Raw genomic sequence first — 26,562 nt, 5'->3', positions numbered from 1 at the left:
TTTGGGATGTGCTTCGCTGCCGTGGAAGGGGAGGTTGCTCTGAAGCATTGTTTCACATTACCATTATTACCAATCTTCATCATGACGCCATAAGGACCATTGGAAACGTTCGATACAGGCCGCGACAACTTACACACCATGGCTCTCGTACATAACAATCTCGGCCAGAATCTACTGGAGGGTTGCTGCCAGGAAGCTGCACGAGTCCAGACAGTGACGAGAGAACTGGAACACCTTCGGATGGCCCTTCCTCTACAGTACCATGCACATATGATTTTGCTGATAGATGGACTGCAAACCACTCGCCATCGTCTTGGGGATATAATCGACAGCTCGCAGTTATACATGATTCGCGTCGAAGTTATTATCGAGTACCTGAATATTGTCCTTCCGTGCTTACAAAGGACCCTCATGGATATCGAAAGGTACTATAACGACAAGACGCGCAGTAAGATCAACAGATGGAGGGCGATGTATCATGAGATGGGCGATGAACTCCCTGGCACGACACTGCCCTCGCGCTTCATCATGTACAGCCAATTTCTAGAACTCCTCGGACTTTTGCTCACAAAGTATGAGGTCATCCCAATGCATCATGATGATCATGCTTACTCATATTCAGATCTCCAAACTTTAACATGAATACCTTGTACTCACTGGAACATCGAATCATGCAACTGAGGGAAGTAAGGAACATTCGTGAGTTGATATGACCCCTACGGCTGCTTAGTGCATTTGCTGATTTGCACCTATGTAGCGCCTCCAAGTCCGATCGAACGCCCAGTACTCATGTGGCATGATTCAGTGGAATTCTGGGAAGAACAAACGGTTTGACGAGACTCTCTGCGTGTCCTTGACCCAAGTGCTCTAACCAGTGCCTGCAGAACTCGCATTGGGCCGAGTCGATATTCACGAGACTTCCACCAACACATACCATTCTAGAAGAACCTAAGAAGTAGGGCTTCAGCAAGAAAATTCCCCAGGCATCATTGCAAGTTTACTAATTGTGGCAGTCCCATTTCTCAAGCCTTTGGACCTTTTCAACGACTTGGCCAACCACTCATCTCTCCTGCTGCCAAAATACTAGTCAAGCGGTATGTCGGGAAACAAACACCACCTCTACCCCTGTCTATACCACTCAATACCACAGCCTGAGAACATGGTGGTTTACCTGGTACTGACCTAATCGACAAGATCATTCAACGATGAACAACTCTCAGTGACCTTTTTCCTTGAAGGCTACGATGACATACCACATGTCTTTGTTCGCACTGTTACAGGTGGACAGCCTTGGGTCAGCGTTCTTGGTGCTCATAACCTTGTAAGGATCAATCTCAATTGTCTCTGGCTTACACACAACCTTCAAGACGTTCCTGTCCTCCATCTATCTCACAAATTCTATGACAACTTGCCGATATTGCTTGAAGAATTGAGTACTAACCCCGTCGCGCAGTGCATATCTCGTCATGACAACGCAACATTGAATTTAACACGATGGAGCTTGAATGAGCGCCGCAGTAAGATATGGGCAGCCCTTAAGTTCATCACATATGAAGGTCAGTACCAACCTCTAGGTCAGGTCACAGAAACGGTGACTGCGCTTGACTGAAAAGTATCTATCTGCTTACTACTAATAGAAATGGTCCTTTTCTACTGCACGTTCATTTGTTTGAAAGCTAGAAGTACGCAAACTATGAACATGGATCCATTAGAAAACTCGATACGTTTCGAGAGACGGCCTTGTTCTGCGTCAGTGTCCTTTGATCTAGATACCTTACCAAACTATCAATACGACCACGCACTGATAACCAAATAGCACTATACATGATGACGGCTTTCACCACACTCTATCCGTGTACAAGGATACCTATACGGGCCGATGCCGACTTCATGCAACCGTACACGACGGAGACCTCAAAGGCTGCCCAGTCTGGACAGCATTCCGTAAGTATATTGCAGCAAAGGCCTGTGCATCAAGCATTGACATTGAACTAGTGCCTACTTGGTCAGTCAGATCTAGACCTGGCTGGTTAATAACCTCGCGTCAGACCAACGCGCGGAACAAAATACGGATCAGGAATATCTACCCTTATATCTTTTGCGAATCTTATCGAGCTCACAATCAACGCAAAGGGAGAAGAGGAGACTTTGAACTCTGCTTTGCCACCGAGAGCGGTATGTACATACTAGGAGATGAGGCAGTACTAATGCTAAAAATAACATAGCTGCCACGCGCTTCATAGAATGGTTCGATCCTCCCAGTGCTACACAAGAGTAGGACCCAGATGGTCATATGGTACAGTGATCACTCCACGGGTTGGAGGCAACCCTCTTTTTAATTTGACTGCTTTTGCGTAGCATCACATCACGCTTAACCTATCATCAACACCTCCTCCATGCGTTCCTACCCCGATACTTTTGGAGCTTTTTGTTCTCGATGCGCAACCCAATGCTCCGACGATAACGCGACACGACCGGTGGGAATTTCCACGTTCAGCGCCTAGCAGCTCAACTACTTTAATGACTAATGAGGTATGATTTGATGAACCTCAAAAGAATTCACGGGGACCGAGGCAGATTTTATAGTATCATAGCGCGGTGCATCTACCTTGATTTTGTGTTTAATCTCGATTATTTGGTCTTTAAAGAACTTTAAAGGTTTATACTTACTCAGATTAATATGTCTGCTTTTTTGAGGAGCCCAGGAAAAGGATATTTTGTTTAGGTTGGGCTACTAAGGAACAATCTCAAATACTTCAATCGTAATTATTACACTACATCACACGAAATTACGAGATAATTCTCCTTTAATGCAGGCAAGGAACGTTGGCAACTTCGGCCTTCTTATTCTGGTTCTTCGTCGCCCTCTTTTGCTGCTCTCACGAAATTAATACCCTGGCCATGTCAAAAAGGGACAAGGTACCACCAAGACCACCAGGACCATCAGGACCACCGCCATTGTAGTCATCGTCATCCTCCCGGCGGGAGCGCGGGGGCAAAAACAGATCATCGTCGTCTTCGCCGTTCGCGTCCTCGTCATCGTCCTCCTCATCACCCCAAACCACGTCGCCAGCCTGGGCCGCAGCCTTGACGTTGTGGCCGCGGGCATGGCGGTGCATGGCCTCCTGGCTGTCATAGCTACGGTTACAGCCGGGCCAGAGACAGTGGAAACCGGTGCCTTTAGGGCGGGCTGCATAATATCCCAACATAGTTAGTCTCCATAAGGACATTGGGACTCTTCAAGGAAATAGGGACTCTTCAAGAGAAAATGGAATATATGAATAAAGGAAATTCTGGAAGGGGAGAACTTACCGACGTTGGAAGAGCTCGGCATATGAACCGCGTTCATATGCTTCTTCACGTTGTCCTCCGACGAGAAGACCTGGCCGCAGATGCCGGCGGCAGGGGCGGAACTGACTGGCCAGTGGCAGCGCTTGCCCCAGTGCTGTTCCCGCTCTGACGATGCAATATTGGTTAGTAGTTGTTGAAGTTAAAGACGTCGTCAGGGTGGAGGTTGTCGTTTGGGAGGAGGTTGCTGTCGTGAAAGAAGGCGGCGGGAGCGGCGACGGGACGGGTACTTAGGTCCCTATCCGACTCATACCGTCTGTCATCTCCGTTCTCGCTCTCGTAGTCTGTAACTCTATTCGGTGCCATCGCGTCGTCGATTATTGCTGGTGTTTTCTGGAAGGGGGCAGGGGGGAATGTGACTGGCGGTGCAGGAAGAGGGAAGGGGAAGAAAGCAGAATTGGGCCGGCTTCGAGCTCTATTTATTATGTGCGCACCGCGGGCGGTTACCAGATGTGGCACAAGACTGACTACACCCATATGCCTCTTCTGCCAGCTTATATCACGATCTACACGCCTACAGAGCCTGTACAGTGCTGCACTGCGTTCTACGAAGAAAACTCCTCTTACACTTCCACATACTTCTGATTTTACTAGCAAATTTGCGTTAAAATACCCTGAAATCTACAGATTTTATTACAGATACATCATACATTAAGCCGCAGCTCCCCTCCGGACGTGGGTCAGGGCTCTGGTCGAGCACGGCTTGACAGACGCATAGCACGGAGGGCAACACGGAGCCTGAGGCCTGGGGCAGGTATCCACCTCGGCGACAGCTAGTCAGGCGCGGAGCACAGTTTGGTAACAGCTTATACGGTCATGTTTATAATCAGGTGGGCCAGGATAACAGAGAGCATCATATAATAACTGCCAGCTTTGAGTGGCCATCTTGTGGCTTTCACTAGCTTTCACCAGCTTTCACCATCGTTACAGGAGAAGGACATGGTTTAGTAGTCATTTCTTTGATGGTATTAGTATAAAATGATGGATGCTAGTCAAGAATAAAGCAATCAACGTTTTCTTATAGAAATTGCTAATATTACCATTTCCTAGCATTATATTAAATGCATATATTTCAAACACTGTGAACTCCTTACACAATAAGTAATATCTGCCCTTGATTATCTCATAACTTGTATTGTTATGTAGTCGTGTTATATTAGGAATTTCTATTGCTAACTTAAGAAGACATTTTGTCGACTACGAATAACTGGATAATATATACACCCTTCTTTTTAGGAGCAAGCTGAGATTTTTTGAATCGGAACTTACTACGATAAACAGCTTATCACCTCTGTCGTCCGTTTCTTTATGTATGCTATCGGCATGGTTATTTGACTAATCGCTAATGTATACTCTTTACTACATAGTTGCATCTTAATCGTGGCTTGAGATAGTTCATATAATCGCAACTCATTTAATTATAAGTCATTCGAGGAATCACACTCCCTTTATTGTCCAACTCTTAGCGGGGGGGATTCTTTTTCTTTTCGTCTTTCTTTCTTTCTTTCCCCACCCCCCTCCCTTTTTCTTTTTTCTTTTTTTTGGAAGCATCCTGATCAGTCTAGGTATTGAGATGTTGCCATTCAATGGGACAAGTGCAACCCCCCACCCCATATTTCTGATAGAGTGGTTGGCGGATTCAACCCTTTTCTCTATTATGTTAATCTAGTTGTTGTTTCTTGCTACAACTTTAAAACAGAGAAAAATCATCAGCTTATAGTTATTTTGGCGGTCAGATCGGTGAGTCATGTTTTACTTTGAGTATAGAGACAGGCAACTGTCTGACCAAATCTCGACCCCTGAATCCATGACAATTGCGTAAGTACCCCCAACACCGTAATGCACCCGTACAGATCCCCGAGAGCCGATAAAAAGAAATTTTGGCAGGAATACCATTTTTATCATGCAAGTCAAAAGCCAATTGACGTATTTAGGACTACAAGCACCCATAATGCGGTAAAGCGCTATCTCAGCGCATGCAGCGATACACGGCATAGTTGGGGTATTTAGGTAAACTTCGCGTAACTAAATCCTCAACCCATGCTGCGGGAATTATCATTTCCAAATACCCTAACACGAGCGGAGGGATCGGTGAGGAGGCTCGGATAACCCAATCTGGTACAAAAATTTCATTTCACATATGAGGCTCAAGTCTGGTGCTTGTGACTATGATGATATGATTCGGATTTGGGAGGCCTCCCTTGAGGAGTTGAATCTACGGGATTGTATGCTCGAGCAGGACGTCATGGCCAGCCAGCATGGATCGCGCGGATGGGGAAGGGATATATCTTGCGTGAATGACAGCTTAATGGCGGTCTGCGTGATATCAATCACATTGCTCATACAGAAGCGATAACTCTTGCCAGGCCTCTTGTTTGAAGTATTCCTGAAACAATTCCGACATGGCAGACTGCGAGAAAGCCGGAGGTACGGATAATAGAGCAGCGGAACCTGACCATGTTCGCATCACCTTCCAGGGCGATGTACGGGAAACCCGACATGGACGGCAACGAGTCGGCGACAACAACGACAGGTCTAGTTCTCATTCTCGATCCCGTCATCGCTCCTTGAGCAGAGGTTCTGCCCGAAGCGGCATCTCGACCTCTCCCTATTCCGGTTATCAGATTGAGTACCGAACCCTTTCGATTCAAGTTTCCGAAAGCCGTCGAGTCGGCGACGGTCTCACAACTAAGGAAGCATTGCCTCAGAAAGAAGACCAAGAATACTTTGCCAACCTCAATTTCCATGAGCTGGACGTAACTCAGATCTGTCAACAACTCAATGTCGCCCAGGACCAGGGCCTTTCCAATACAGCAGCCAATAACCGGCTGAAGCGTGATGGCGCCAATACACTCCCTCATCCAAAGTCGAACTATACCAAAAAGATCCTCATGTATATCTTTGGTGGTTTCTGTTCAGTCCTTTGGGTTGGTGTCATTGTCTTCTTTCTCTGTTGGCAACCCTTGAGCAACCCTCCCTCAGCACAAAATCTTGCTCTTGCTGTTCTCATACTCATTGTCATCTTTCTACAAGCTGGATTTTCTGCCTTTCAGGACTGGTCCACGAGGAAGACCATGCAATCAATCTTGGACCTGCTACCATCTGAGACTCTCGTGATGAGGGATGGTGAGATCAAGAAGCTTCCAGCGACGGATCTTGTCAGCGGCGACATCGTGCATCTCAAGATAGGGAACAGAATCCCCGCCGACATGCGATTACTGAGCCACTCAGGCGACATCCGATTCGATCGAGCTGTCCTCACGGGCGAGTCGGATGAGGTTGAAGGTACCATTGATGCAACCGAAGAGAACATACTCGAGAGCCGCAACATCGCGCTGATGGGAACCATGGTCGTCAATGGCAGTGGTGTCGGCGTTGTCATACTGACTGGTCCACGCTCGGTCATGGGTCGCATCGCCCATGCGACAGCTCACGCCCCTGAACGAGCAACATTGATCCAGAAGGAGATCTGGCGCTTCGTATACATCATCGTCTTCTGCACTGTCGTACTAGTACTCCTCATCGCTTTCACATGGCTTGGATGGCTGCGACGGGACCATCCTGGCTTCATGAGCGTGGTCTCAATGTTAACCAATGCCATGGCTAGTGTTGTCGCATTTATCCCCGAGGGTATGCCTGTCGGAGTTGCGCTGACTCTCATGATGGTCGCGCGACGCATGAAAGCTGTCAACATTCTGCCTAAAGGCTTGTCGACGGTGGAGACCTTGGGCTGCGTCAACGTTATTTGTTCCGATAAGACCGGCACATTGACTCAGAACAAGATGCACGTCGAATCATCAGCGTTCCTGGATCGTCCTTTCACAGATGCTGATTTCCGCCATGAGTTGATGCAGAAAACACCACGACCAGGCTTCCTCGCGGTACACGAAGCCTCAGTACTCTGCAATGACGCTTCATTTGATGCTGCATCGTTGCATCTGCCAGTTAGAGAACGCGAAGTACAAGGTAATGCAACCGATGCAGCAGTGCTGCGATTTGCAGCTAATGGCAGAGATGAGCAATCTCTGAAGGCATCGCACCCGCGAGCCTTCGAGATCCCATTCAATTCCAAGAGCAAGTGGATGCTCACTCTACACCATGTGATGAGGTATGGCGAGCAGAGCGGCAAGTACAGAATGTTCGTCAAAGGTGCTCCTGATGTACTCTTTCCAGCATGCACTAAGTTTTGGTCCCATAATCGCAACAGTATCTCTCCCCTAGATGCTGCGGGCCGCTCAGCATTCAAGGCGTACCAGGACAGGCTTTCGCGCAATGCCGAGCGGGTAATCGTCCTCTGTGAGAAGGAGATATCCCCCGCCAACAAGCTTGGTACAAACGCATTTAGCGACGAAGTCGCCCAGAGTGCCATACAGGATCTGACCATCATCGGTATCTTAGGCATCACAGATCCACCCCGTGCCGAAACCAAGGATACTGTCGCTGAAGCGCGCAGGGCTGGAGCACGCTTCTTCATGGTCACTGGTGACTACGGACTGACGGCTGCCGCCATTGCGAGGAACGTTGGAATCTTCACCGGATCTGCTGAGCCCGACACCATTGAGACCATTCGATCTGCTATGCCCTCTTCGGAAGAAGAAAAACAGCAGAGGCAGCTGCACGATCAGCATCGCAGTCTTTTGCTTGAAGGCCCGTCCATCGGCTCTCTCACTTCTGAGCACTGGGATGTTGTTTGTGACTACGACGAGATCGTTTTTGCGCGGACAACCCCCGAGCAAAAGCTTAGAATTGTGGAAGAACTGCGTGGCCATGGCAATTGCGTTGCGGTTACCGGTGATGGAGTCAATGATGCTCCGGCTCTACGGGCTGCCGATGTTGGAGTTGCAATCGTCACAGGGAGCGATGTCGCCATTGAAGCTGCTGATTTGGTCTTGCTAGACAAGTTCGATTCCATCATTGAGGCGATTCGTATGGGTCGACTAACTTTCCAGAACTTGCAAAAGGTCATTGCTTATTTATTACCTGCTGGTAGTTGGTCGGAAAGTAAGTCTCGACGTTGACCTCTGTGGGGTTCTGATTTACTGACATACGGCGAACAGTCTGGCCTGTACTAGTGAACCTGTTTTTCGGCGTGCCGTTGCCACTGAGCGCGTTCCTCATGATCATCATCTGCGTATTTACTGATTTATTCCTCGCTTTGTCACTCATAATGGAGAAGGAGGAGTTTGATCTGATGTCCCTACCGCCTCGCAACCACAAGAAAGACCATCTGATCACACTTCGCATCTACGCCCAAGCGTACATTTTCACTGGATTTATGGAAACCACAATCGCTCATGCCATGTTCTTCCTTTACATGTGGAAGTACGCCGGCATGTCTGTCAAGGACCTGTTCTTCGCCTTCGAGGGCTACACCGAGGGCTTTCATGGGTATACCCAGGATGAGCTCACAAACTTCAATGTCACGGGGCAGTGCGTTTACTTTGTGACACTGGTGATCTTGCAGTGGGGCAACATCTTGTCGATCCGAAACCGCCGGCTGAGCATTGTTGAGGCGGACCCGGTGACCAAGAAGCGCAGGAACCCGTGGCTGTTACTCAGCATGCTGATCAGCCTCGTCATTGCCATCTTCGTGACTGAGGTACCAGGCATCCAGAAGCTCTTTGGCACTGCATCCGTCCCGCTGGAGTTCTGGTTCATCCCGATTCCTCTCGCCTTGGGTATACTGGTTATGGATGAAATTCGAAAGCTACTCGTTCGCATCTTCCCTAACGGACCCATCGCCAAGATCGCTTGGTAATAAAATCAGGTCTAAGATATGATGATCATGATGTCAAACTGCTAGAAATCAAGGTAGAGTATGAAAAGCACAATTTTCATTGGTCGGAAAAGCCATGCACAGTTGTCTTGTCGTTCATTTTGGTCAATATTTTAGACAGCTAGAAAACAGGAGTAGAGACATGGTATTTCGGAATATTTCGCTCCGCTCAAGCAGTATCATTATTATGGATAACCCAACTTTCGTTCTTGCCTCCACTATTCCTCCACCGCACGAAATCCATAAACGCCAGCACCGTCTCCACAAGCTGAACGACGAGGAACGGTATGAGGTTGTATTGCCAACCCGTCATGATCTGAAGATGGCTCGATATGTCATCTCGTCCGCCGACCAGGTCGAGCTGCAGCACGGCCGCGAACCAGTTCTGCGGCGTCCACGAGCCTAGAGTGTACGGGCTACCGTCCAGCTTCGCGGCCAGCGCCACGTCGATGGTCTGACCGCGGCGGGCATTCGTGACGTAGAAGACGTAGCCCAGGGCGCCTGCCGTGAGCAGGAGGGCTGGGACGTTGAGCGCGAGCCAAAGATAGTATATAAACCTGGCCGGGTTGCTCGAATGGTAGTCGATCCTGCTCCGTATCCACAACGCGACGATGCCGCCGAGACCGATGAGTACGAACGCTGTCCCCGCGGCGCCGTTGCTTGTATGGCCTTGGTCAACTAGAAAGGCCGATGGGATGCCGGCTAGCTGGTATGTCGAGGTGTTGGATCTGAACCGGAAGCCCTTGCTGGCGGTACTGTGTAGCCATCCGACGGTGGCGGTCACGAATCCCAACTCGATGATGGAGACTACCATGAGCAAGCCGAGGGCGACCTTGAGCCACCACGAAACTGGAGCCATGTTTGGCAGTACTCGATTTTTGATCATATTGGACGGGATGATGGGCGGTTTGTGAAGGGTAAAAGGAGATCGACAGTTGGGAATGCTATTAGCATTCGGACAGTTCTCACATAGTTATATACATGGATTTGGGTGGTCGTCTTTCGCCGCACCACTAGGGCTGACGATATGATTAGAGGGTTGGTCTGACTGTAGACATAGCCATCATATGGTCGGGGCTCAGCGGCTTACTGACGACTAGTCTAGTGCTGGAAGTCAGCTTGCTCGCTGCGCAGTCTAAATCTGGCGCTACCCTAGCTGAAGGTTGGGGAGGACCTCTCAATTAGCACCCAATGGTGCAGAAGAGGATGTTTGCTCTAGGAAGGACGGTCTGGAGCTTATATGTCATTCTAATTATTCCGGCCTGGTGCAAAATCAAACCCTATCTTAGGCCGATGCAGGTTGCCTTCCGCCGTAGCGAAACGTATACTGGCCCCACTTCTCGCTGTCGCCAAACGCGCCGTCCTTTGGGGGCGGGCCCACGGCCCACTCATCGAGGTCGATCGTGAGGCGATCGACCTCTTTGAAACCGTGCTTCTCAAACAGCGGCCACCCGGCCTCGGAGGCGTGCACCCACATGGAGGCACCGAGCCGGTCCGCATGCTCGGTACCCCAGCTCATGAGCTGCGAGCCGACGCCCACCCCCTTGTAGCCAGGGTCCACGGCCGTCATGCCGACGAAGATGGACTTGGACCCGTCCCGCAGGCGCTTTTCAAAGAAGTCGTTCAGGTGTTTGCCGGTCATGGCCTCGAGCTCCTTGATCCTCTCGGCACCGGGAATGGTCGTCTCGTCCTTGACGATCTGCCCATCAAACGCGGACTTGCTCTTTTCGCTAGCAGCCGGGCCCTCCTCTTCGACGTTGTCGTCGTCGTCTTCCGCCGGCGATGCGTCCAGGTCCACGTTGCGGAATCCCCAGGCGCAGAATCCGACGATTTTCCCATCACGATCGTCGGTTGCCTTGATCACGACGGAGCTGGTCGAGTCTGTGTAGTGTTGTATGCCCATGGCCATGCCCTCTGCGAAAGCGCCGGGTTTCGTGCCCATGAGCTTCACCTGCGTGTTCTTGTCCTTGTCCCACGTGCTGGCGGCGATTTGGCCCAGACGGGCGACATCACGGCGTGAGGATTTGGAGATTGTGTAGGTTGATTGAGGCATCGGGGTCAGAGAAATTTTTATTTTTATTTTCAAAGACACAAAAACTGTAGATTTTTGTTCTCGTCGGTGAATGAAAACCAGAGCGAATCGCAAATTGCAAAGTCTGATTTCCCGTATGCTGGTAATTGATGCGACCAGCTCCGATTCTTATAATGCGACATCTAGACGAGAGCGCGGATGTGAAAGTGGAGAGCCGGAGTTACAATAAAGCTGCGTTTCCCGGGTGAGTCAGGAGGGGTTACTTTATCGAACTTCCGAATTGGTGTTCGGCGAGCGTCTGACGGCTGTACCAACCCATCATTCGACGAACTATACGGGGGATGCATACAGACAAGTGCAGTTTACAGATTCATTTGCATACAAAAAAAATAACTACTATTGCAGATATGGACTCAAGTTTCGAGTAATAGAAACCAATTTTTAGCAGGTTGTACCCACTATATCCTCAAGTTACACTGACGGGTTATAACAGAACATTTCTAATATTTTCCTAATCCATTTGTGGTATCAAAAATCGCCAGTTGACGAGAAAAAAAGAAGAGAAAATTATCCACGCCCATGCCTACAGTTTTACATCACGTCTCAACGGCCCGTCCTTACATAATCGGCGGGATTGTAAGGCGCGAAAACCTGCTGCTTTGGTGGCAACTTTGGTGGATTTGCAGAGCTGTGCTCTTCACGCGTCTCCCTGTGCGTGGCAAGCTCTGTCGCAAACCCCTTGTGCTCAAGACCAGGTGATGCATATGCATTGCTACCAGTTTCGGACGAGTATGATGTTGGCCTAGAGCTTTGTAAACCAGGACTGTGCTGGCTTTGAGACCACCTCCAATCGTTTGGCCCAGGGGAGGACTTGCCTGAGTGCTCTGACATACCCGGTGACGGCTGTGGTGGTTGCAGGCTCGGAGACCTCTGCGGGTGGTACGTATCACCTGGGAGTTCCATGACAAATGGAGCAGATGCTTGCTGGGATTGCGCAGGAAGCTCAGCGGCTTGGAGCTGACCCGCAGGTTTATTGTATTGGTAGCCAGATCGATGTGAGGCTGATGATCCAGGCCTATTGTAATGTTGGTGTTGTTGTGCTGATGGCGGTACTTGATAAGAAACCGGTCGCGGGATCTCGTATGGCATATTTGGCGACATGGGCGGTTGCATTCCTGGATTTTGAGGGTACGGGCTCATGCCCGATGGCGAGGCCGGCGGGGACGCATTTGCTAGTCCGCCAGTGTACCGAGACCTGTCGTTGGGGTTTTGAGTCTTGAGTTTGCCATTCTCAATCATGGCCGTCAAGACACCAGTATCAAGCAGCTCTGCCTTCTTGATGATGCGGTCAACCATCTCCTTGCTCGCAGCCTTCATTTGCGACTTCACAAAACTGACCATGGTGAAGTTGCATCTGATCTCAATGTCCTCCCGCAAATAGAGCCCGTCCTTGGGCACGTTGAGCTTGCCTAGCCCAATCTCGTGCTGCTCTGGAGGCTCGACGCCCGGTTGGTTCCCGCCAATGCGATACTTGTTCCGGAGGTCGACATTGGCGGGCGCATAGATGTGGGTCTGCAAACCCCAGGGTAAATCATGGAAAACTCCATTGAAATGGACGACGCTGGAGCCCAGCCTTCCTATACCTGGGATGAACTGTAATCGCTCGGTGATTTCATACCAGGTCGAGTAGAATTCATCGCTTGGGGCATCCCGAGGCGCCGGGATCGGCTTGTGACCGAGGACAAGCGGGTTGACTGTTATGACCTCACCGTGGCTGTGGAGGATGTCGATCGCCAGCTGTCGGGGGATGAAACCTGGGATGGGGGTTATAACCGTGTATACCTCTTTCTTTCGGAGCACCATGATGCGCAATAAATCTTGTATATGCGGCAAAGTTCAGACGGGGTGCTGGACACGCTGGTGAAAAGTTGAGGAAGGGAAGAGGGATTTTGCAATGTCAGCCCTATCGTAAAGTTGCGACGGTCTGGTCTACCGCTCCATTTCCCTTGACATGGTTTTGCTGGCTGTGATATTGATGAGAGCTTGGGGTGGGGGGCTTGGGGCGGCCGGTTTGTGGGTTTGTTGGCCGATTGCACGTCAGCAAGGCGGCGCTGCAACTGCTAAATCTGTTAGCCTTTGATGGGTTTGTCTTGTCGCGCAGCCACCAAACATCGGCTCAGGGATGTGCTTCTCCGCCAGTTTTCTCGGGTCATACTCCGTGCACACACACCACTGGCAAACAGACCTTGTCTGCAGTAGCTTGTCGAGCTAAAGTCCCAGCTGGACTTTGAACGAGGTCGGCAAGTATGCACTTCATACATGCATTGCATGAAGAACGACCTCCCTTGAATCGTTTGGTCCTTTGAGGTGCATAGAAGCCTATCCTGTGTCTTTCCCCAGATTCATGCCCGAGTGTCAGCTATGGGCCCGGGGCGTAATCGCAGTTCAACGACGACTCGGTCTTCTTGGGCTCGGATTAGCGCAACTTGGTGTATTGCCGTGGGCTGAACTATTCTTGTACGGCTGTCCATTTTCCCGTGGACCATGATTGGCATCGCTTAATCACAATTACAACTCCGGCGATCTGGAATGTCCCTCCTAAACAATCAGGCTAGCTGATACACCCTTGTGCGAATAGCTTGCTCCGGCCTTCCAGCGAATCAGGCAAAAAGCTCCAGATAAGATGTAAGTAACCTCGTCAGCACGATTGACACATCCAGTAACTAGTTCGGATGCAACAAGGCAGCTGGAGATGCCGGCCATGTAGAGCACTCTCGGGAGGTGGCAGTTGCGTTGGTGCCAAAACAAAGCGTTCCCGGCGACGAACTAGCCCGATAATGGGATCTAACGATAGACAGTGAGTGGCACAGCACCTTGCGCGCTCGTCGGTTCAGGACACGAGAGTGACTTGTTACATTCGATTGCTAGGGATAGCAACACTGCAACAGGGTTCGAGATAATCGAATCTCTTCGAAAATTCTCCACAACACGCCCTGTCCTGTTCGCGCCGTAAATGGCAGCGAGCACGGCTCCGGCCCATGATTATAATCGTTCTCCATTCCTGCTGACGAGGATCATCCTGATTGCAGTGAAAATTCTATTAAAAGCATGCGTAAATCCTCCGAGGAAGGGGGCATTCCTAGCCCCGCTGCAGGTCAGCGTGGCAGGTGCTGCTTGCTGGCAGCAGCTGATAGTTTGTAAGCATGTCATGTTGGACAACTCGTCGTCCTGTGAGTGCGTCACCGAAAGAGTCGAGAAGCTCTAAGTGGTCGCTGTTACACCTTATTACATGAAGAAACGCTGACCACTGGTATGATTGCACAGCCTGCCAGTATTGCGGATGCTGTGATACAATCCATTCGTTTGGCCAAATCCGGCAATGAAATGCTCAAGCAACACACCCTGGCATCTTCGAAGAATGCTTCGTGAATGACGCCCCAAGCTCGAGCTTTGAAGCACTCAAGCATCTGCGTATTGAGACATTATTGTGTTCTTCTGATGTGTTTCTTAGGAGTGCGGTCGTCATGTTTACGTGTAGGTGTTTTCGTTTTTGACCAAGCTGTAATCCTCTCATAATCCATCTTTTCTACTTGTAATACCGGTATGCACGTACAGAGCGGTTTGGTGTATCACGCCGTGGTGGCTTCTGCTACACAGGATATACTCATACCATGTTTGCGCACTTTGTGCTCCTAATTGCCACAAGCCATGGTTTCACTCACCCAGCTCGGATTTATTTATTCAAGAAACCCACCAAATTCTGCTACTAGAAGTCATGGCAAAACGGAACTCCAGACAAGCACATATGACAAACCAACAATATTTGAAAGGCGCACAAAGAAGCATTGGCCATGGGCTGTTTCAGAGGCAAGAAAAAGAAGAAGTACCCCGGCATCGTCGACACTGGTACGGGGCATCCAAACACAAGCCTAGTTACCGTCAATCCTGGCACGGCGGCATCTAATATTCCAGGCAAAAAGGCCATAATGCCTGGAAGTTTTACAACTGTGTGCCAAACAAGCCCTGCAGCAGCCGCAGTGGCAGATATCGGAGCAACGCCGACGAGTGCCATGTTCCCGAATATGCCTGCTGAAATCGAGCTCGGGGATGACCCGTTCGCTTTCCTAGAAGATTTCAACACATGTTTCCTGATAGATGACTCCAAGGAGATGGAGGACGACTGGCATGAGGTCCTGGCGTTTGTTTGCGAAGTAGCACCAATATGTGTCGAACGCGACCCGCGTGGTGTCGAAATTCTTTTTGGCAACCACTCACCAGCCAGTTCACTCTGGTTTGACGTGCCTGGTCACTACGGCTATCTGAACATCGGGCTCATGCGCGGAGCCCCCCAGATGCACAACAATGTGGAGGGAATCTTCAACGACGTCAAGCCAACAGGTAGCAAAAAGGTCACATTCCGGCTAACAAGAATATTAAACCACTACATGTATTGTTACAAAGAAACAATCTCCATGACGGGCTCAAGACACCGCTGGAGACCTCTCAACCTCATTGTTGTGACTGGTCGACCCCTCAGCAACCGCATACCGGGCATTTTTCAAGGACTAGCGAAGGAATTAGACAAGCTGGATGCACCATCTTATCAGGTTGGTGTTCAGTTCTTCCGGGTCGGTGGCAACGAGGAAGCTGAAGAGCATATGCGGCTCCTCGACGATGAGGTACATAGGTGGAAGGGCGTGAGGGACTTTGTGGACACGGCAACTTGGACGGATGGTCAGGAGGACTATCATTGGAAGGCTTACTGAAGGTTGTTGCTCGTGGCGTAGAACGATCAATCGATTACGTCCACTTGGCGGAAGTGCGCATGCCAGATCTGCCACCAGGTGCGTGGTAATTAATCTATTTGTGGGATAACGGAACGCAGATGTTCCATTGATCGAGTATCTACACTAGGTTTCAAGCAAATTAGACGATGCTTTAGTGCTCATCGCTTTATCAGACCCTTCACTCTACTATTTCTCAGGCCTCCTCCAGGTGGGCGTGGGCACTACTTGCAGGTCTACTTGTGGGCTTTCGAGCCCGTGTCGCTGTGCCATGGCCTTCTTCAGCAGTGCTTGTGGGCTGCAAAAAGCGGACTGGTAGGCAATATATGATCAGAAGTGTGTCCTTAAGCTATGATGAATCTACTTACCACGAAGTTGTGATTTGTCCACATTAGCGGCCTGAGCCTCGTCCTGGACAGGTCTCGGCTGTGTCTCGGTCTTCTGATGGGCAGGAGGCTTGTTTTCGACCTCAGAAAAGTAGCCGTCAGGATAACCCGGATTGGTCAGCTGTGGGCAGCCAGGCGAGAACCCCATGTTTGGGTCCGTGTAAGGTAAATGGACCATCACAAATGATCCAATAGAGTTTTGGCTGATGCGCGATGCCGTCGAATCGCGTCTGCTAGAAATGTCCCTAGGAGGTGTGGTCGTAAGGGTGTCTTTCCCGTCGCTGCAGGCTTTTTTACTTGGTGTGTCAGCCATAGTGTATTGATATAGTACCGGTGCTCAGTGTATATAAAGATTGTATCTTTGGTTGGACTGGAATGATCATGGATCCAAAAGACTGGCTTAAATATTGAAAACTGACAACAGTCACATGATTAGAACAATGGAATGGTTAGAACAGTAACTTGGTATCCGTACCTGCCAGCAATCAGTGACTACCGATTCAAAGGAATATACATGGAACAAAACGCTGTTTCTGTTGGGACATGGTGGCAGTTGCTGCAATTTGGCAAGTACGGTTACCAATTCCCCCAGCACATTTGGGACTGTTAGGATAAGATGAAGGAACAAATAGTGCTGCAAGCATTCGCCGATTCTGTTGCAAGTACGGATACCTACCCACTGAGGTCAGATAGTCATTCAGACACGGTCGCTCCTACTGACCCCTATTGTAGCGATTTCTGGGCGAACGCTGAAACAATCACAAGCGATTTTGAGTGTTTGGGCGAAGCTGCTTCTGCGAGAGTCTAGGTTTTTGACAAGATTGATTGTAACTTTCAAGCCGCCCTGACTAGTTGCCATAGCCGTCATTGAGGAATAGGACTTCATATAGATCATGCACGATATTGGAAATAAATCAATCGCCATGTAGATATAATCTAAGAGTGGCCTATTGCGCATAGTACTCGGGTCTAATCAAGGTCAGTCGAAGGCTCTGTGATCTCAACACCAGGTTCAATCAGTGGTTGTAACACGGGCGCGTTATTGCTCCATGTTACTTGCTGAACAAATGTTTGACGATACGCATCACAGCTTCCGTTTTCGTCTCGGTTTGCATGAAAGACAATCCAATCCTGTGTTCCATCAGGACTCTTAAAGAAACCATTGTGGCCGGGCCCGTACTCTCCAGCAGTCGTGTTGGTAGTGAGTATTGGCTCCGCCAACTTTGTCCACGAGGACGTGGATAAAGGATCTGCATCCTTAGCAAGCCTTAGAGCACCTAGTGCGTATTCAGGACCATTGCAGGTGTTTGCCGAATAGGCGATGTAGACGGTGCCGTCGGGAGAGGTGATTCCGGCTGGGCCTTCTATGACTGCCGAAGGAGTTGTCTCCCAATCGTACTCAGGATACGCAATCATTGTAGACTCGCCGATGGTCGTCGGGGATGTCAGCTCTGCAACCCACAGCGTCGCGCCGATGGGGTTGTCAGTGTTGTTCACTGAGGAGTACTTCGGGGAATGTCAGAGTTCATGCTCAACAAGTTCAATCTATCGAGTGACTCACGAAGAAATAGCGCTTGTCATTGATTACGTAGGTAGTCTGTCACTGTATCAGCTCATATTCGGCGAGGCGTAAAAGCATGCCTGCACTTACTCCATCCAGCATACCGTGCGCATCATTTGACGGCCTAAGCTCCCCAACTAGGGTGTACGGATCTGAGGTCGGCGTTTCAATACCACCTTTGAGAACCCAGACGTTCAGCGTCCGCAGCATAACATCCCACGAGCTGTCCTTGACACCTGCCGTAAAGTAGATGTACCATGTACCATCGATCTGCCAAAGCTCCGGCGCCCACCAGTTGGCACTGCGTTCTGTGGTGTTGTCCGTGTAGATCACCTGTGGTGTCGCTGTCTTGAGACCTTCAATGGTGGCTGCTGAGGTGATCTCAACATCTGTCCATGATGTCGAGGTCAGATAGTACATCCCGTCGTAGTAAACCATTTGCGGATCGCTGCCATTATAGGTCTTGATCGGATTTGTAAACCCAGCCACGAGAGCATGGCAGGAGAGGTACACGGCAGCGGCGAGTGATCGCTTCATGACCGAACTAAACATTGCGGCGCGTCGAGAAATTCGTCTGCACCAACCGCCTTGAGATTCTTATCCTGAACTGCATGGCTTCGTCCCGGTGGCCAGATGCTGATCTTATAATGACCTTCCATGACACAACGCAAGCGACCTGATTGGACCGCGTAACGGCTTGCTTGTCATGTCGATCTTTACAAGTCGACCGAGCTCAAGTTTTCATACACAGTTGCGGGGTATGTCTGGGGTACAGATGTTGTATCCACCGGGTGCTGCAACATCTCAGTTATCCCACCAGTATTTGAGAATGCCTCGCGCGCATGACGTGCCTGGGAGACATTATAAGCGGATTTGGAAATGCGACATGGAGCGATGACAATCCGCAGAGCTTCTTTCCCAGCTGACCCAGGGCACAAGCCAGGTTTAACGACTTTCGATGGAATAGTCGTCCACTGGACCTTGGCAGACTCGGATTGTCATGTCTATGGACCAGTTTGATTTTCATGCACCGACCCGTCCCTATAGCTGATTCTGGCCACACGCTGCATCTCAACCCAGCCGGCAGGCTTCAAGATTGGCTGCGCTTCTCAGCTAGTCTAGGATCAGATTTAATGTTGATGTGCACAAAAATTGTCTTGTCTTCACCAGCTTGGCGAAAGCAACCTAGAGTATTACAACCATTAATTATACGGGAGGATTGTAGAGTTGGATTCCATATTGGCTGGCAACTCGATAACTTAATTCATGTTTGAAAGTGACTGATTGGCACTTTCAGTGCCGTTAGCTCCATGGACTCCCCCCGGCTTAGGGCAAGTGGCCAGGGACGCCGCTACGGCTGAGTTCGGGCATAGGCGCAGTGGAATTCAACGCAGTTGGCGCGATGATGCAGCACACCATAAGTGGAAGTTCCGGCGTAGCCCATCTCTTCACCGCTCACTGTTAATTGCAACGTTTTGCGCTATGTGACTCTTTGAGTTAACCGTACAGCAAATTTATCTCTGGCCGAACATTTAGGAAAACGAGTCCTAAGAGACATAGCCGTCTTTGCATCTTCTGAAATCCTCAATCATGACCGACAGCTGGTGGGAAAGTTACCTTGGTGAATCATGGCTAAACCACGCTCACCGTAATCACGAAGTGGACATACATTTCCACAAATAACATGATTATATTGAGGCGCTAATATATCAAAATATACTTGATACTCTACAAATAGAGTACGACGGGAGATTATAGTTCCAGCTGGCCCCACCGTGAGTTGGTGTAACGCGTCATAGTATGACTGATTCACTATGTAAAGCGGCAAGGCCGTGATGCTAAGTCCGACGGATTTATCAAGAATACCAAAGTTGGTAAGCAGGATCAAACACAGATTGATCATCATCACTATGTTTATTGTGGATACGTTTATCTAAGAGACTTCGTGTATATTTTAGCGACGATCTCCGTTCTTCGCATTAACTGAGAGCCTCGGTCATACTATCATTAGGCACTTTTCCTCATTCTCAACCTCTTAGTGTTAGGAGTCTTTGTTTCGTTGCCTTGTTCGGAGACTTCCATTGCGTTTTCTTCTTCTTTGACAACTCAAAGATACTGTCTAATCATGGCACAAGGCCCTAGTGTAGAGGATCTCCTCAAACGTAATGCGTAAGCTGTTGCGGAGTGTGGCTGTCATCAGCGAGTTGAGCTTACCCCGAACCTCAGTCAGATAGCGGAACTTCAAAAACCCATTCCAACACTAAGTGAGCTGAGCCAGTTACCAGTTTCGGAACAAGTTCCGATGCCCAAGATATTCATTGGTGAGAGCAACCACATGGCGCACCTAGAGGAAGTCGTTATTCTAACAGCACTCTCTGACATTAAGTCTCCTGCTGCGACCCTCGAATCGACCCTTCGAAAATTTTAGGTCTCAATCAGTGGGGTAAGACTCATCTTACCATGTTTTCACAATATCATGGTTCGCGCACCTAACAGTTGGTCAGATGCCACGGTTGTTCGTAGCTGTGCTGGACGTATTACTCCCCAACTAGAAAACTTAATGTTTCTCGATCATGTCTTGCAAATCAGCGACGTAATGATTATGCACCATACGGGTAAGCTGGTATTTTGTCAAGATTTCATCTCCTCAAGGTACCGACTCATGACACTCTTTTGTAGATTGCTCAGCTGAAATCTGGAAAAACGACGATGTTCGCCGGGATTTGAATCAACGTGCACCTGAGCATAACGAGAAGATTGAACAACTCAAACTTCCTGGATTTGATGAGTAAGCTGCCATTCAGAACATGTGGAAAAAGTGGCAAAGTGTTGCTAACGAACTGTTGATATTCAAGTTTGTTGCAAAGTGTTCGAGAAGACGTACAAATCGTTCGGGATTCCCCTTTCATTCGAAAAGAGCTTGCAGATCGGACTCGAGGTTTCGTATATGATATCAAATCGGGGGTGGTTACACCCGTAGAATGAAATGCCAGATCAAAGTACAGGAATTTGATCATAAAATCAGGCTAGCGCGGCGTCAAAATATTTAGATGTGTCCATTTATAGGTGCTGTCATGAGTAACTTTGCCACAAAGTGGGCCCCGAGTTTCTAGTCTTCTATCGCTTTATGCAAACGCTTCTACAAAGCTGGTCAATGCGATGGGTCGTCTCGATTAAAGATGGCCTCAATCGATATCTTGTACTAGCAAATAGGAGGATCATGCATATAGCAGGTTCAGTGCGACTTCGATGAATCCCATGGAATGATCGTACGAAACAAATCACAACATCAAAACAATACCTCATGACACATTAGTCACAAATCTCTGGAGCAAAACGCCGATTCCACGCTTTGCAGACCATTAAATTGGAAGTGTGATAGGTAATATCTTCTTTGGTCTTACATATGATCTCTGACACCAGTGTACTATGTATTAAGATCTACCCAAAGAGAAACTATCCTGATGAATCTTGTATTTTAACTAGGCATGCGGCAAGAAAGAATCTTCTATATGCTCATCATTAACCACGAACGAGTGATGAACTACTTTGAGGCGACAAGCGATATGAAACGTTCGAAAAGCAAATATCATTAAATATGATTTATGTCTACGAAGCTAAAAACAAGTGATAATTGAAAGGCATTCCTCCACTAATTACTTATCTCTCTGATGCCCATTTGCGAGCTGGGATGATATTTCCTGTACGATTAAGATCTGAAACTTCGAGGTATCAACGCTGGGATGTAAATCACGCACGTAGATGTGACCTTGAGACTTTAGAGTCCGGGCTGAATCGACAATAGCTTTTCTATAACTCATGCTGCTCCAGTCTCAACTTTCTACTTCGATTTAACGTTTTACCACTCTTTGGATAGTGTCCCGAAAACACTGAGAGACGTCGTGATCAGCGCAGCCCTGAACGTCCACATGATGGCAGTATTGTACACGACCTTGACCTCACTCAGAACCACTGGGTCGGTAATCAAGGTCGCAATGTCCGTCGCGCCTGCAGTATTGACTGCCTTTGGGCCGATGCTCAGGTTGGATATAGTCCCGAGCCCCGCAACACGTTTATTGGTGAAGACATGCTGAGCAACGCTGACGAGGAGACTACCACCGAACATTTGGGCGAAAATTATGAGAACTGTACCGGTAGGAACATCGGCGAGTGAGAGGACAGACAGCGCTGCATTAAGAGTTTGCTGCATTCCAATCCCAATCCCAATGCCAAAAGTTACCTAGTACCCGATCTAATTATCAGTTCTTTGCCGATTATGTCCCCTAGACTCAACCTCATATATACGGATGTCAAAGCTGAAAGCTTTGCTTATACGCAGGTTCCGTACCCCGGAAAATAGAGCCTAAGTAGATATATGATTGCGTCTCACTTAGTTTGTTTAGCCAATCATGTACCTCAATCGCGGCCTGCCTTGTATGGTATGATTGCACACCAGAGATTCCATCCAGCGTCGGCGACCTATGCTCGAACATGGATCGTTGTCCCCGCTGGCTTTCATGCACGCATATAGCTTTGTAAATGTTTTATATCATCACCCCGATATATGGCCAGTATTGATTCTTCACTTTTAACATGTGCTTCAAGAAACCGATGGAGCGCGATACGGCGCTTTGATAGTGTTACTTATGCTCTCGAGTTGCTCACTCGTCAGTTAATCTTCTGACATGATTTCCTGTTCGAAGTGGCTTTGCATCAGACATGCCGATAGTATTATATTGTATTATATTGTGTTATATTGTATTGACTAAAGACACAACTTTATGGTAGCTCATCTCCAAACCATTCTTTTGTGCAATCTGTACCAATCTCAAGCGAAACAATCGTCATGATGTCATGAACGGTCATAAAAATATGAATTATTGTCACTACTAAGATTTAGATGGAAAGACTTTTACTCTTCTATATTCCAGTCCAGGAAGTAAGCTGGAGTTGGTGGATGCCCCAGGTTTCCACCTATCGCCTCAGGTACACGCCAGGGCAACCGCATTAGGTAGTCTTTGGTGGAACAGAGAATAGCTCTGTCCCTTACCGTCACATCACGTTCCATATCAATAGACTACTATTGATCACCATACGTGACGCGCCTATCAGGAGCGTTGAGATAAAGAATTCTTGATCGTTCCAATCAAATTCCTCAGTATCTAATCCTTCCAAGTCAGTCTGTTCATGAATGATAGGAGTATCGATGTACTCCATTTCAGACTCGCCCATGTTGTTAGATTCTGAACATTGCTGGTCGAGCGTTACTACCGGCGTCTTTGATATATTCAGTTGGTCTCAGTCACTTTCTGGTCTCTCACTTTCTTCGGTCGTGATGTTAGGCCAAAATCGAATATAGTAGGAGATATAGTTACGGCGACATTGCTGATGACGGCTCCAGATACCAAGGCTGTATTCAGAATGGTGCAAAAGGACAACTCTACCTTCGAGGTCTCTCAGGCGACTAGTCTCATGCTCTGCTGCATTATAACATGCGGAGACGGGCTAAAGATCTTGCTGTCTAGTGATAATCGGACATCAAACTGATGATATATTACTTGACATATGGCTGATCAGCGTATCGCATTATGCACGCATTAGTAATCCTTATTAGCCTCGTAAGCCCAATCTTCTAAAATTGCATTTCTAGCGTCTTCCCTTAAACCTCCTTTCCCTAGTCTCTAGCCAACTCTTTCTATATGGAGGGTCATCCGGATGCATTGATTATACATAACTTCGAAGGCTGACGCGCTGTCCGCATGATGTGGACGAATCATTACAGGAAACAAAGCAGGCCCATATTAATTCTATAGGGAGGAATATTCTAGGTCACGACGACCCCACTTCGCGTGCACATACGCCGCGAAGAAAGTTGCAGAATCAAAACACAGATTTCCTGGCCAAGCTGGGCTGACGCAGCTTTTCGATGATATTAGCAGCCAAACAATCAACCAGCAGCGTAATTACGAAAAGAAGCTTGCATTTGTAACGGAGAACGATGGGTTGTAGTTGACGGACGGCGATGGAGGGGATAATTCAAGAAAGGTGCTAAACAACGCCGTAAGTACTTCAAATAACAACGTATCTGTTTTATGGAGGCGAAGGTTTTTCATCTCGATCAAGATGATTAGTCGATTTATTTTGATAGTGACCTCAAAATGCCCTAGATATGGTCCATAGTCAAGTGACTCAGTATCCAGGAAGGTAGAAACAAATAGAAGTGCTGACTATGATTCCAGGCGACGAGCTCATTCAACCCGCTTTCACTCCATGCCTGCTTCAATAGCAAGGACTTGCGTGTTGTGATTAGTTGTGTTCATGAAAAACCACTACCTGTTGCCATGTCTGATTCAAAGTAAATCATGCTATGGCCATTTGATTTAATTTCAAGCTGGCCAAGTAAAGACGAACTTTGTGTGTGAGGCAAAAGGAGGAAGTCAAGTCGTGTATGGAAGAGCACTTGTATCAGGCTCTTTAGCGACCTCAGGTCGCTGACCGTTTGTCGTTTTCATTGAATTTCATCATTGCTTCCACTAAGAGGAGGTGCAAATTGATGCGTTTGATGAGATACTTCAAGAACAGTTCAGTCGCATTTGCGTTGAACCTTCTTTCTTCCATCCACTGGTTCTATAATATATTTGCCAATCCCGATACGCTTTTTAAGTGTATTGGAGTGAACGACACGGCCTATACCGTTGAACTTTAACAATTCAACCTGGTTAATTGACACCCCGATAGTTCGTGGGACGAAAGTATTGTTGAGATCGGCTCATGGTATGATGTAACCGGTTTCAACGGTGTTCTTTAGGAAGTCATCCGCTGCCGACAACTTGGTACCCTGTTCGGGAAAGATCATGTAGAAGGGTTTCCTGGGAGCTGGTTGGCCATCAGTACGGGGTGTATTAGCTGTAATGGAGTCCCAAGGGGGCCAGAAGAGTGGTAGTAAGAAGACTATTCTAGAATCTAATCGTTTAGATTTGTGCGTATCAGGGGAGAAGAGCAGTAGTTAGACACATCGAGTCAGAGAACTTCCAATGCTTGATGAATGGGCAGGAATAATGCATTTATGTGTAGTCGGGCTCAGCCCTGACACACCAAAATGTTAGCTTGAGCTATACTATAGTAACCAACGGACTGGCCCCCTTCTCATGGACTCTGCTGCACCGTGCGCTATAGTTGTGGAAATGTCGTTGGCTGGAAATGGAGGTACAGTGCCAAGGTATTCCCAAAGTCCAAGAAATCCTCAAAATAGTCATATTATGAGCCGCCCGTAGCGAAAACCTTGTCGGATATTAGGAAAAGAGAAAATTCGGAACAAATAGCGAGAAGAAGAGTTTTCTATACATCAGCCTAATAGAATTTCATATTGACATAACTTTTGACAGCATCACGTCCAAGCGTGAGATTCTCGACATGTCGATAATCCGGTTGACCTACAACGATCTAACCCTGCTTTTGATAACGTTTGAGGGCTACCCCATAGTGAACATCTACAGTTTCGCTTGCTGGGCCCTCTTCTCCAGCTCCGCCTTCCTCGCCTTCTCCTTCCCCATCGAATCCGTGAACTTGACGACATCCTTACCGCTCGCCTCCAGCAACCCAACCTGCTCGCGGTACATCTCGGCCTTCAACAGCCCGTAGATCCCCGTCTTCCCCTTGCTCGTCAGGTCCCTCTCCTTGACCAGCTCCAGGACGCCCTGCAGCCCATCCGTCCTGTCCAGGATGCCGGCCTCCAGGGCGCTCTTAGCATCCCAGCGCCTGGCCTCGAGCACAGTGGTCCTGTAGGCCAGGGGGCTCGTCTTGGCCCTAAAGATGCCGCTCATGGGGGGCAGCAGGGGGGCGCCAAATTCGAGCTCGTTGATGCACAGGTATCCCCTTTCGCCCTGGAAGACGCGGTAGTCGTGGTGCATGGCCAACATGAAGCCGCCGGCGAAGGCGTGGCCGTTGAGCAGGGCGACGGTGGGCATGGGGAAGGTGAGAAACCTGTGGAAGAGCGGGTAGAGGGAGTCCTCGGTGAAGCCCGGGGTCGTCATGGCCAGATTCAGGTCCAGGCCGTTGGAGTAGAACTTTGTGATGGAAGAGGTGGTGACGACGACGCCCAGGGGCCCGTGCTGCAGCTCGATGCGGTCCAGGGCCGCGAGCATGGCGGCGCAGAATGCCGGTGTGAGGCGGTTGTCTGGTGCGGAGGTGAAGGTCAGAAGGTATACTTGAGGCGCGGGCTCTGTGCACACGATCTCGCCTCCCACATGCTCCTTCAGTGGCGGTATAGGAATGGTGAAGAGGGTGTTGGCCGCCATTGTGATGGGTTGGGAAGGAATGTGCTTGGCAACTGGATGATGTATTGAACTGATATTTCAAAGAACCGGTGTGATCTTTAGATATCTCTATTTCCCAGCTATAGATTGTTGAATGATGTTGACTGTATTAAGGATAAGGTGGAAATCAAGAAGTGATACCAGTCTAGATGTCACATTGCTGACGAAGACTTAAAGAGGTCTAGATTGCCTCGGTCCAGTTAGCGCCACCACCAAGCTGGTTTTCCTCCGTGTTGAAGAAGCCTGTACCCGAGCATTCCCAAGCAGATAGTGTAATGCGCCGTCGAAAACGCAAGTTCAAAGTCAATCAGTACAGCCTATGAATCTGAGGGATGCAAGACACTCTTGTACTCATTGCTG

At 48.8% G+C, this 26,562-nt stretch overlaps 12 protein-coding genes across 12 annotated transcripts; 4 read left to right on the top strand and 8 right to left on the bottom strand.

The window, feature by feature from the left end:
* Positions 1-138: 138 nt before the first annotated feature.
* On the top strand, positions 139-2,225 carry BKA67DRAFT_525390 (uncharacterized protein; the record flags this gene model as incomplete). Its single annotated transcript, XM_046098659.1, has 10 exons — positions 139-572; positions 623-699; positions 758-828; positions 885-955; positions 1,014-1,094; positions 1,195-1,321; positions 1,454-1,556; positions 1,638-1,749; positions 1,817-1,944; positions 1,996-2,225. 10 exons carry the CDS (start codon positions 139-141, stop codon positions 2,223-2,225), a joined length of 1,434 nt encoding a protein of 477 aa, XP_045953201.1.
* A 654-nt stretch (positions 2,226-2,879) lies between these two features.
* On the bottom strand, positions 2,880-3,654 carry BKA67DRAFT_663087 (uncharacterized protein; the record flags this gene model as incomplete). Its single annotated transcript, XM_046108120.1, has 3 exons — positions 2,880-3,190; positions 3,313-3,456; positions 3,579-3,654. 3 exons carry the CDS (start codon positions 3,652-3,654, stop codon positions 2,880-2,882), a joined length of 531 nt encoding a protein of 176 aa, XP_045953200.1.
* Positions 3,655-5,750: 2,096 nt separating this feature from the next.
* Positions 5,751-9,106, top strand: BKA67DRAFT_524426 (uncharacterized protein; the record flags this gene model as incomplete). The annotated part of the gene is made up of 2 exons (XM_046098569.1): positions 5,751-8,349; positions 8,406-9,106. 2 exons carry the CDS (start codon positions 5,751-5,753, stop codon positions 9,104-9,106), a joined length of 3,300 nt encoding a protein of 1,099 aa, XP_045953199.1.
* Positions 9,107-9,293: 187 nt separating this feature from the next.
* Positions 9,294-9,983, bottom strand: BKA67DRAFT_663085 (uncharacterized protein; the record flags this gene model as incomplete). Its single annotated transcript, XM_046108119.1, has 1 exon — positions 9,294-9,983. One exon carries the CDS (start codon positions 9,981-9,983, stop codon positions 9,294-9,296), a length of 690 nt encoding a protein of 229 aa, XP_045953198.1.
* A 426-nt stretch (positions 9,984-10,409) lies between these two features.
* On the bottom strand, positions 10,410-11,177 carry BKA67DRAFT_524479 (acyl-CoA N-acyltransferase; the record flags this gene model as incomplete). Its single annotated transcript, XM_046098576.1, has 2 exons — positions 10,410-10,841; positions 10,923-11,177. The coding sequence occupies 2 exons, from the start codon at positions 11,175-11,177 to the stop codon at positions 10,410-10,412; spliced, it is 687 nt and encodes a 228-aa protein (XP_045953197.1).
* A 582-nt stretch (positions 11,178-11,759) lies between these two features.
* BKA67DRAFT_525616 (uncharacterized protein) lies at positions 11,760-13,019 on the bottom strand (the record flags this gene model as incomplete). Its single annotated transcript, XM_046098682.1, has 2 exons — positions 11,760-11,988; positions 12,046-13,019. The coding sequence occupies 2 exons, from the start codon at positions 13,017-13,019 to the stop codon at positions 11,760-11,762; spliced, it is 1,203 nt and encodes a 400-aa protein (XP_045953196.1).
* A 1,754-nt stretch (positions 13,020-14,773) lies between these two features.
* BKA67DRAFT_413313 (uncharacterized protein) lies at positions 14,774-16,312 on the top strand. Its single transcript, XM_046096771.1, has one exon. The coding sequence runs from the start codon at positions 15,008-15,010 to the stop codon at positions 15,920-15,922; it is 915 nt and encodes a 304-aa protein (XP_045953195.1). The 5' UTR covers positions 14,774-15,007; the 3' UTR covers positions 15,923-16,312.
* A 983-nt stretch (positions 16,313-17,295) lies between these two features.
* BKA67DRAFT_525435 (glycosyl hydrolase) lies at positions 17,296-18,424 on the bottom strand (the record flags this gene model as incomplete). The annotated part of the gene is made up of 3 exons (XM_046098664.1): positions 17,296-17,832; positions 17,888-17,923; positions 17,978-18,424. The coding sequence occupies 3 exons, from the start codon at positions 18,422-18,424 to the stop codon at positions 17,296-17,298; spliced, it is 1,020 nt and encodes a 339-aa protein (XP_045953194.1).
* Positions 18,425-19,289: 865 nt separating this feature from the next.
* On the bottom strand, positions 19,290-20,045 carry BKA67DRAFT_580215 (uncharacterized protein). The gene is made up of 2 exons (XM_046103840.1): positions 20,023-20,045; positions 19,290-19,927 (listed from the first exon to the last, which is right to left on the bottom strand). Exon 2 carries the CDS (start codon positions 19,791-19,793, stop codon positions 19,476-19,478), a length of 318 nt encoding a protein of 105 aa, XP_045953193.1. The 5' UTR covers positions 19,794-19,927; positions 20,023-20,045; the 3' UTR covers positions 19,290-19,475.
* On the top strand, positions 20,001-20,938 carry BKA67DRAFT_413150 (uncharacterized protein). The gene is made up of 5 exons (XM_046096770.1): positions 20,001-20,049; positions 20,114-20,208; positions 20,392-20,502; positions 20,567-20,675; positions 20,743-20,938. Exons 2-5 carry the CDS (start codon positions 20,190-20,192, stop codon positions 20,870-20,872), a joined length of 369 nt encoding a protein of 122 aa, XP_045953192.1. The 5' UTR covers positions 20,001-20,049; positions 20,114-20,189; the 3' UTR covers positions 20,873-20,938.
* Positions 20,939-21,746: 808 nt separating this feature from the next.
* Positions 21,747-22,097, bottom strand: BKA67DRAFT_663079 (uncharacterized protein; the record flags this gene model as incomplete). Its single annotated transcript, XM_046108118.1, has 1 exon — positions 21,747-22,097. One exon carries the CDS (start codon positions 22,095-22,097, stop codon positions 21,747-21,749), a length of 351 nt encoding a protein of 116 aa, XP_045953191.1.
* Positions 22,098-24,979: 2,882 nt separating this feature from the next.
* BKA67DRAFT_580198 (ClpP/crotonase-like domain-containing protein) lies at positions 24,980-26,558 on the bottom strand. Its single transcript, XM_046103839.1, has one exon. The coding sequence runs from the start codon at positions 26,182-26,184 to the stop codon at positions 25,378-25,380; it is 807 nt and encodes a 268-aa protein (XP_045953190.1). The 5' UTR covers positions 26,185-26,558; the 3' UTR covers positions 24,980-25,377.
* Positions 26,559-26,562: the final 4 nt, after the last annotated feature.

Source organism: Truncatella angustata, assembly GCF_020726525.1.
Source record: "Truncatella angustata strain MPI-SDFR-AT-0073 chromosome Unknown BKA67scaffold_9, whole genome shotgun sequence".
Taxonomy (NCBI): Eukaryota; Fungi; Ascomycota; class Sordariomycetes; order Amphisphaeriales; family Sporocadaceae; genus Truncatella; species Truncatella angustata.
This window is presented reverse-complemented; position numbering and strand designations above follow the sequence as displayed.

Excerpts from the sequence above, each read along its gene's own strand:
- BKA67DRAFT_580198 (XM_046103839.1), bottom strand. The coding sequence starts at position 26,184 with ATGGCGGCCAACACCCTCTTCACCATTCCTATACCGCCACTGAAGGAG.
- BKA67DRAFT_413313 (XM_046096771.1), top strand. The coding sequence starts at position 15,008 with ATGGGCTGTTTCAGAGGCAAGAAAAAGAAGAAGTACCCCGGCATCGTC.
- BKA67DRAFT_413150 (XM_046096770.1), top strand. Across the intron at positions 20,503-20,566 it reads AATGATTATGCACCATACGG|ATTGCTCAGCTGAAATCTGG; the intron begins GTAAGCTGGTAT and ends ACTCTTTTGTAG. Across the intron at positions 20,676-20,742 it reads AAACTTCCTGGATTTGATGA|TTTGTTGCAAAGTGTTCGAG; the intron begins GTAAGCTGCCAT and ends TTGATATTCAAG.
- BKA67DRAFT_580215 (XM_046103840.1), bottom strand. The coding sequence starts at position 19,793 with ATGATGATCAATCTGTGTTTGATCCTGCTTACCAACTTTGGTATTCTT.